Source organism: Triticum aestivum, chromosome 3D (assembly GCF_018294505.1).
Source record: "Triticum aestivum cultivar Chinese Spring chromosome 3D, IWGSC CS RefSeq v2.1, whole genome shotgun sequence".
Classification (NCBI taxonomy): Eukaryota; Viridiplantae; Streptophyta; class Magnoliopsida; order Poales; family Poaceae; genus Triticum; species Triticum aestivum.
The window spans coordinates 158,350,688-158,360,104 of record NC_057802.1 but is presented as its reverse complement, the minus strand read 5'-3'; the positions used below and the strand labels follow the sequence as shown (position 1 = coordinate 158,360,104).

The following is a 9,417-nucleotide window of genomic DNA, read 5'->3' as shown; positions in this document are numbered from 1 at the left end:
TAAAAACTTTGGACTCAGTAGTTCACTTTACAGAACAAAACACACTTAGAAGTTAGAACGCTCCAAGCAAGCTACCTAGGGCTTCAGTAATAGCAGAAGAAAACAGCCTGGATGTATCTCCTCTTGCATTATGAGTAGGCGTTTGCATATTGATAAATAATACAGTAATTAAAGTGAGGCACCAAACTTACAAACAAAAACTATGCCGATGTTTGTTATGCTGACAGCAAATACCATATTTATCGCACTAGTGAGAACTGATGAATGGTACAGAGATTCTTAGTGCAAAAACAAATAAAAAATTAACATGTATTGCAACGATCCTAGTCTATAGGACAGCTGACAGCAAACAAAACGAGAAACAAACCCTGGATAATTTGATGCAATTGTCCAATGAGACTATATGCAAATAACAATCAGAAAGACCAGAAAAGCAATGAACTGTAGCATAGCTTTCAGCAGTAAATTTGAGTGGATTTTGGAAACAAAGAAAAATCGCAGACTCCGACGTCTATGGCAGGGTTGAATTTGCCTCTCAAACCAAGGGCTAAATCCAATTGAGAATAAAAACCCAGGGTCAAGAAGTAAGCACTTATGCAATTCAAAAAAGAAAACATGGCTGGACTGCACAATTGTTACTATAATAATCTGAATACAATGCCTAATGACCAACAGAGTAGTAGATAAAACATGGCAAAACTACAGCAGCACAGTATGTTAATCTCCTCATCTTTTATATCTCCATAGCATGAAATCGATAAGAAAAATGAATGAGACATCGAGGCTCGATGGGGATTGGGGGTCTTGGAGAAACTACCGTTGATTGAAGCCAAGTGACGTGACGGCGGGGAAGGCGTCGACCTGCTCGACGTCCCTACCGGCCGCAGCGGATACGGGGCCTGGCGCCCGACGCGGCGGAGCGGAGGAGGCGGTGGGCGGCGCAGCGGAGCGACCTAGTTCTCTTCAGTTCCGTTTGTGTTCAGTCCGTCGCTCCTGGCTGCTGGCTGGCTCGAACCTGGGCCGTGGCTGCTCTCTACGCATTGGTGTGGGCTTATTGGGCTGAGTTTTCACTCAACACATGGAATGGGACCATTTCACCCCGGACCCACGGGCCATGCACTCCATTCCCAATGACGTCACGCTTCCCCCGCCTCATTCCTCTCCGTAGGTACAGTCCTCAGCAGTCACCTGGCTAATCCATTCCTGGCTAATCCATTCCTGGGTCGGACGCGACACGCTCCCAGCTGGGTCCAGTGCCTTTCTAGTCGGTCCCACGCGCCAGCGGGCCAACGGACCCCAAAAGGCAGCCGCTCCGCCGAGAAAAAAAAACAAAAGCAATGCAGCCACTCCTCCTGCAGTCCGGCCAGGTCCTCCTATCCGCCCCGTATCCATCCGGTTCCCGATTCGACTCCACCCGGCACCCGAACCCCTAATCCCCCTCCCACCACCATGGCCTCCGCCGCGCCCTCCCGCTCCCGCTCCTCCTCCTCCGCCGACCAAGACGAGGAGGGCACCGACAGCGACGCCTCCAACGACTCCCACCCACCCACTGCCCAGGAGGCCCCGCCCCCACCGTTCCCCGACAGCTCGGCCCCGCCTCCTCCAGCCCCCGCTGCCTTACCCGACCCAGCCGGCGCCGGTCCAGTTCCGCCGCCTCCGCCGCAGGGGGCGAGTGCGGCGGAGGACTCGAGGCGGCTGTTCCAGCGGCTGTGGACGGACGAGGAGGAGCTGCTCATCCTGCGCGGGTTCCTCGAGTTCACGTCGCGCCGGGGCACCGCCTTCGCGTCGCACCAGTACGACACGGGCCCCTTCTACGAGGAGATCCGCCGGAAGCTCTCCTTCGACTTCTCCAAGAACCAGCTCATCGAGAAGCTGCGCCGCCTCAAGAAGAAGTACCGCGTCTGCGCCACCCGCGTCGCTGCGCAGGGCGCCGCCTTCGCCTTCAAGAGCGCGCACGAGGGCGCCATCTACGACGTCGCGCGCCACATCTGGCGCCCGGCCTTCAAGCGCGACGGCGACGCCTCGGACGAGGACGACATCAACCCCGCAGAAGCAGCGGCGGTTGCAGCAGCAGCCGCCGCCGCCGCCGCCACGGAGCCGCCTGCTGCGGTCGAGGAGGGCGGGGGCGGAGGCGCGTCTGCGCACACCCCTCGGGGCAGGGGCTCGCGGCGTGGAAGGAAGAGGACGGCGCCGGAGATTGAGGCGCCCATCTTCCCTGCAACGCCCGCTCCGATGTTGACCGATGCGGCTCAGGAGCCAGCTATCACGGCGTTCGAGAGTTCCGTGCCGGTGATTGCACAGCCACCTTCAGCGCCGGCAGCACCATTGCCTCCTTATCCGCTGACAGCCAATGGCCCCACTGAAGCTGATGTCCGGAGCATCCTGTCACCGCTGCTCAAGGAGCTCATCAGCTCGGTTGCTGTTCCGGGGCAGACCGGACTAGGATTGGGCTTGGGCATGGGATTCGGGGGTGCTGATATTCTTGGCGCTGGTCTTGGGGTTGCTGGACTGAGCCCTCGGGTGCCCGGTGATGAGAAGTGGAGGCAGCAGCAGATTCTTGAGCTGGAGGTCTACCTCAAGAGGCTCGAGCTTGTCCGGGAGCAGGTCATGACGGTGCTACAAGAACTCAGGTCATCAGACAGCTGATTGCTTCACATTGTGCTGTAAAAATCTCCGATTTGGAGGTAACATTTTTCTCTAAAGAGTAGTGAGTACTCCTTGTTTACTGTCAATGCGGCATTGGAAAAGGCATACATACAGAGTTGGTGGTGTTCTTCTCATTTTAGGCTTGGCCACTTGGGTCGCTTAGTTGCATGTAGTTGTCATCATAAGGTTAGAGATGAACTTTGATCTGTAGATGGGATGATGATCAAAGTTTGTCATCACTTGTAGCTCACTTTATTCTCTGATGCGATCAGTCTTATAATTCGAGAAATGCAGTGAAGGGTTTTGAATCTGGAGATTTATGGCCTGCAAGTCGTAATTCGACATTTGTAATGATAAAAGAGTGAGAAGAGAAAGGAAATTGAAAACAATGATAATACATGTGCTGCCTGGAACACGGCGAATCGATGATCCTTCAGTCATCCAGTTTGAGTCCATTCTGTTTGGGTTAAGCCGTTGACAGACTGCACACGGCACACTGCCTTATTTCAGCTCATTTTATTTTAAATAAGTTCCTTTTGATTGCCCTTTCACATAGACGGAGTGTGCTTTGAACCACCAATATAAATTCACAAGGTAGCCATCAGTATCTACAAATAGAAATGCTGGCCGACATGAGCTTTTATTATACTTATACACCAGTAGTATAGACAGACTGAAGCATCAAACCGGAAGTAAGCCGTCGTGTCACAGAGGAAAAGGAATCATCACTGTACGAAAAGAGAACTCCAACGACACAGCCATACACACTCCTGCAGAATCTTACTCCTCTTGCAGGAGGGACGACGATGAACCCACCGGCTTACTGGATGCCGCATTCTCCTCCGCCTCCGCGTGACCGCTCCTCATAGCAGGCGTATCCCAGTGGCGGCGGGGGTGTGCGCACGCCGTAGCCGTAGCCATTGCTGTAGTAGTGGCAGCTGGGCAGGCCGCAGGGGCTGGAGTAGCAGCCCGGCGTGCAGCGGTACGACGGTGTCCCCTTCTCGCAGTCGCCGCACCACGGCTCCTTGCAAGCCTTCTCGCACTTCTCTTTGCAGGCCTTCTCGTACTTCTCCTTCCAGGCCTTCTCGCAGGCCTCCTGGCAGGGGCTCTTCTTCTCCTTGGGTTTGTCGTCGTCCACGCTGATCATAGTCGCGGCGAAGCACGACTTCCTGAGCTTCTGCACGACACACACCGGGTCGACGGTGCCGACCACCGTCAGCGTGCACTTGTCCTGGTCAATGTCCATGGACTTGATCCCTGAAAATTACATACATTTGGTAAACAAGAAGATAGTGTGGGTTGGAACTTGGAAGGAAGATAGGTACCCTCGAGCTTGGCAACAATTGACATGATCTTGCTCTTGCACTTCTCGCCGATGAGATCAGCTCTGATCACGATCTTCTGCAGGTCATTCAAATGTGAAAACACAAGCATTCAGTACAAGTGTACACCTTTAGACATGTAAGCAAAACGGAAGAACATGATCACTAATTACCTTGGACATTGTGATTTGTGAGCTAGCCGTGAACTTGGGGTGGGCGCAGACTCTTGTGTGTGCAGAGAAAGACGCTTCCTGGAGTTGAAGTTGTGATGCAGAGCCTGTCTGCTTCCAAGCCGTTTATATAAGGTGGCAGTCAACTCTGCAACAGCCATGTTTGCTGGACCGGGGCTTGGTCATACTCCTACGTAGGAGCACAGTCCTACTACTACTTGCGTTTAAGCTAATAATACAAGTATAACGAACTCCTTTCTTATTGCAAGATGTTGCAATTTGCAGTTAATCCGCGGTTCCTAGAACGCACAGCCCTTTGTTTCTTTGTGCTTCATCCGTACGTTGGCAGTGTCAAGGTCACTGGTTTAACAAGTCCCAACACGTTTGCGTTCAATCATCAGAAAGATGGACATGCGTTCCGTGTATGTAGCCGGAGAAATCAAGGGACGATGCTGCAAGTTGTGTGTGCAGTGGCAACGACGAGAACCAATCAAATCCACTCATATGCCAATGCACCATTGGCTAGGACTTGGTCATGCTAATCGTTGTACTTCTACTGGTTGAAAGATTGTTTTCTTAATATGGTTGTTGCACCATAGTTCCCGGTTCGAGTTTTGGTCCTTGTTACTCTGCACCAAACGCTGGATAAGTTCGTAAGTGCATAACTAACAAGAAAAACTCAGTTCTTCCGAATAGCAAAACCAAATGCATATCAGTATCATCTTTTAAATAAGGTTCAGCTTAACAAATTTAATGCACACTCTTCAAATTTAAACTATCGTCTAGAATATGGAAGCTAAGGGCATCTCCAATGCCAACCCTCAAACTGCGGTCCATACGTGTTCTGCTGCAGCCACGTAGAACTCCGACACCCCAGGCCCACTGAATCCCCTCTCCCGGTCCCATTTTCTTCCTATCCGACCCTTCTTCCCTTACTTTGCATCCTCACTCTCCTCCTCTGTTGCCGCCGTTCTACCTCTCCGGCCGCCATACAGGCGTTGCCAGACCTCCGCAACCAGCACGGGCGCGCCCACTCGCCTTTTACGACATCGTCGTCCACCCAGGACCCGTCTGTAGACAGGTACACTCCTCCTCCCTTGTCAACGATGTCCACGGCGGACACCACCCCCTGTAGGTGTTTGGTCAATTGTCATTGAGCTATTTTCAAACGCCATGTCATTTTTTTAGAGTACGGAGGATGGCAGGGTACTCGAGCATGGAGGATGAGTTGTTGTGTGATGAGTGGCTGGACATATCCGCCAATACAGAAGGGGGCTCTTCTGGCAGCGCGTGTATGTTTCATTTCATACACAAAAGCACATTGGCCCTACGACATGCACATCATCCAACAATGCAATGTGAGGTGGTTATCGTATCGATGGTACACCATCCAGACCCTCATCACCAAGTTTTGTGACACGGTTGCTCGACTGGAGGCAAGGTGGTCATTGCGCGCAACAGCAGAGGAGATCATAAGTTTTGCTTCTTCCTGCTCAACTTGACGATTGAATCATTCATTCACTCAATATTGCTCTACACATTGTGTAGCCCGTACGCGATGCCGTGATGTACCACAGGATAGAGAGAAGACCATTTAGGTACATACACTGCCAGATGAAGCTGAAGGAGCAGTATGTGTGAGACAACATGATCCATTCATGGAAAACTTGTTGAACATCTGGTTAATCTCATTGAATTGAAACTATTGTTGTACTAGAATTATCTGCATGTCATGTATGGATGATTTATGCTATTTTATATCCGAACTTTGATGAACTCCGCCGGGTTTGCATGAATTTCGTCTGGTCTATTGAAATGCGATCTCAAATATATGTGGGTAGCGTTGGGTAACTAGCTCCCGCATCCGTGTCCGCGGACTGTTTCCCCTTATACACGGACCGACGCGGGAGGAAATTTATGTTGGGATATCCTCCTCATGTGGGCTGTGAGGAGATGACCATTTGAGGCCTTTTTGGCAGCCCAAAGAGGTGCAGAAGCCCACCACCCATTAGGGTTATGACCCAGGGTCATTTTGGACTTTGCACATGAGTAGATGGGGATGCTTTACCCTCCATCCAGCAGCCACCACCAAGTGTGACGAAAATTAGTTCATCCTCCAAGAGAGAAGAAGAGAGAAAACCAAGAGAGCAAGGGAAGAAGAGGAAGATTGAAGGAAGAAGAAAAGGGAGCTCCTCCCCAAGGTTGTGATGGTCCAGATCCACTACCTTGTCTCCTTCAAACTTCGGTTCCACCATCTTTGGTGAGATTGTTCCAATCCCTAGTTCTTGAGGCCCAAATCTTGTTGTGTTCATCCAAGATTCAGAAATCTTGATGTATGAGATCCTCTAGTGCTGTCTAGAGAAGAACTTGTTGTATCCCATATTTGATAATAGTGGAAGAGGATTTGGGTGGCTTCGGCCCGTGGTTTTTCCCCTCAAGTTGAGGGGTTTTCCACGTAAAAATCTGGTGTCTCTTTGTTGATGCTCGATGCTGTCTAGAAACTTACTCCTACCACAAGACACTAGGATGAGGAGTGTCTTGCCTACTGCTTAACATTTTCTGCCTCCATATATGCTGCTGCATATGTTTCCTTCCGTGCTAAGCAACAATCCTTGAATTAGTTAGTACATGATGTGGTGCTGAGATTACTTGTTTCCGCTGCAGTTTTCAGTTAACCACAAGTGCATTTGTGTGCTAATTCCCAACAGAGTGGTATTAGAGCCTTGGTTGCTTAGAAGGTTGCAAATCCCAGTTGCTTGATTGTTGTTGGAAGAGCTGCTCACAATGGCTTTGGAAGAAAGCGCTACTACAAGTGGCATGATAAAACTTGATTCTTCTAATTACTCATTATGGAAGCCCATGATGGAAGACATCCTTTATTGCAAGGATTTGTATGAGCCAATTGTGAAAGACAAGATACCCACAGGTGTCACGGAAGAAGAATGGAGAGTGTTGCACAGAAAGGCAGTAGGTGTGATTCGGTTGTATATCAACCACAATATTTTCCACCATGTTGCAAATGACACAAATGCTTATGAGATGTGGCAGAAGTTGGAGTCTATGTATGAGAGGAAGACATCGATGAACAAAGCCTCGGTGATAAAAAGACTTGCAAAGCTTGAGTACCGAGATGGCACAAGTGTGATTGAGCACTTGAATGTCTTCCAATGCCATATAAATCAACTTTCAGCCATGAAGATCAACTTTGAGGATGAGGTGCAAGTATTGTTGCTGCTGAGTTCCATGCCTGATAGTTGGAACACGCTTGTTGTGTCACTTAGCAATTCAGCTCCGGATGGGAAGCTGACTTTGGAGATGGTGAAGAACAGTATGCTGAATGAAGAAGCCAGAAAGAAGGAAAAGGGTGATGCCTCTTCTTCTGATGCGTATGTGGCTGAAACCCATGGGAAGAATGAAAACCGTGGACGCAGCAATACAAGATTTCAGCAAGGCAAAAGCAAATCCAGGGGGAGATCAAAGTCAAAACAGAGAAAAGATATTACTTGCTTTCATTGTGGCAATCCGGGACACATAAAGAGCGAGTGCAGGAAGTACAAGAGAGAGCTTGCAGAGGGGAAACTCACAAAGAAAACCGAGCAAAAGGCTGAGAGCAGTTCAGCCACGACCGCAACAGATGAGGACTATCTAGTCATTGAAGATGAAGATTGCTATAGTGCTGTTCGTGATGATGCCATGAGTTGGGTTGTGGATTCAGGTGCGTCCTTCCACATCACATCACACAAGGAGTATTTCACATCTTACACTAGTGGTGTTACTGGCCAAGTGAGGATGGGAAATAGTGGTTCGTCAGCAATTGTTGGCAAGGGCTCTATATGCATTGAAACAAACACAGGTTGCAGACTAGTGCTCGATGATGTGAGGCATGTTCCTGACATAAGGCTGAATTTGTTGTCAGTGGGCAAGCTTGATGATATCAAACATCCTAGTTACTTTGGTGAAGGAAAGTGAAAGCTCACCAAAGGCTCTTTGATTGTGGCTCGAGGAAGTAAGCAAGGTAATCTCTATGTGACTAAAACCAAGTTGTAAAATGAGGTGTTGAACATTGCTGAAAAAGGCACTTCGGTTGAATTGTGGCACAAGAGGCTTGGGCATATGAGTGAGAAGGGCATGCATGCTCTTGCTCGCATGGAGTACCTCCATGAGTTGAAAGGTATATCCTTGAAACCCTGTGCACATTCTTTTGCTGGCAAACAACATAGGGTTGCATTCCGTACACTCCCTCCACATCGTGCAGAAAATGTTCTTGATATTGTGCACACTGATGTTTGCTCCATGACTGAAAAATCTCATGGTGGAGCATTATACTTTGTGACTTTTATTGATGACCATTCTAGAAAGGTTTTTGTGTATGTGCTGAAACACAAATACCAGATGCTTGAAGCCTTCAAGGAGTTCCATGCCAAAGTTGAAAGAGAAACTGGCAGGAAATTGAAGTGCGTGAGATCAGACAATGGTGGTGAATACAGAGGTCCTTTTGAAAAGTATTGCAGAAATGTTGGCATCAGGCTTGAGAAGAGTCCACCAAAGACACCTCAGCTCAATGGTCTTGCAGAGAGAATGAACAGGACACTCACAGAGAGGGTCACAGCTATGCTCTCTCATGCTCATTTACCTAATTCTTTTTGGGCTGAAGCATTGATGAATGCTATGTATGTTGTTAACCTACCTCCCTCAATTCCTCTTGCAGGTGATATTCCTCAGAGAGTTTGGTCAGGGAAGGAGGTATCATACAAGCACTTGAAGGTCTTTGGTTGCAGGGCATTTGTACATGTTCCAAGGGATGAGAGATCCAAGCTTGATAGCAAGACAAAGCAGTGCATCTACCTCAGCCAACCAAGTGAAGAGTTTGGCTACAGGTTGTGGGATCCAGTAAATAGGAAGATTGTGAGAAGCCGAGATGTGGTGTTCATTGAAGATGAAACAATAAAAGATATTGGGAAACCAGAGAAGCCAATGACCAGCACACCTCAGGTTGATATGGATCCAATCCGTCATCCTCTCGTGTATGACAATCATGGGGGAGATGATGACACTGAAGACAGTGGAGATGCAACTGATCAAGGCAGTACAAGTCAAAGTGATGAGCAGCCATCAAGTGATGATGATGATGAAGTTGGTAATGATGATGCCAACGAAAATCCACCTGATTCACCACCAGTGCAACATCAAAGAAGAAGTGAAAGAGGTCACATTCCTTCTTCCAAATATCCACCACATCAATATGTGTTGATGATAGATGCAGGTGAGCCCTCATGCTA

The 9,417-nt window shown here is 49.0% G+C and overlaps 2 protein-coding genes across 2 annotated transcripts; one reads left to right on the top strand and one right to left on the bottom strand.

Moving 5' to 3' along the window:
* Nucleotides 1-1,336: 1,336 nt before the first annotated feature.
* Nucleotides 1,337-2,956, top strand: LOC123078018 (probable transcription factor At3g04930). The gene has a single exon (XM_044500400.1). The coding sequence runs from the start codon at nt 1,450-1,452 to the stop codon at nt 2,644-2,646; it is 1,197 nt and encodes a 398-aa protein (XP_044356335.1). The 5' UTR covers nt 1,337-1,449; the 3' UTR covers nt 2,647-2,956.
* Nucleotides 2,957-3,459: 503 nt separating this feature from the next.
* On the bottom strand, nt 3,460-3,936 carry LOC123074416 (heavy metal-associated isoprenylated plant protein 43-like). Its single transcript, XM_044497275.1, has one exon. It carries the CDS (start codon nt 3,890-3,892, stop codon nt 3,467-3,469), a length of 426 nt encoding a protein of 141 aa, XP_044353210.1. The 5' UTR covers nt 3,893-3,936; the 3' UTR covers nt 3,460-3,466.
* Between the last annotated feature and the right edge of the window lie 5,481 nt (nt 3,937-9,417).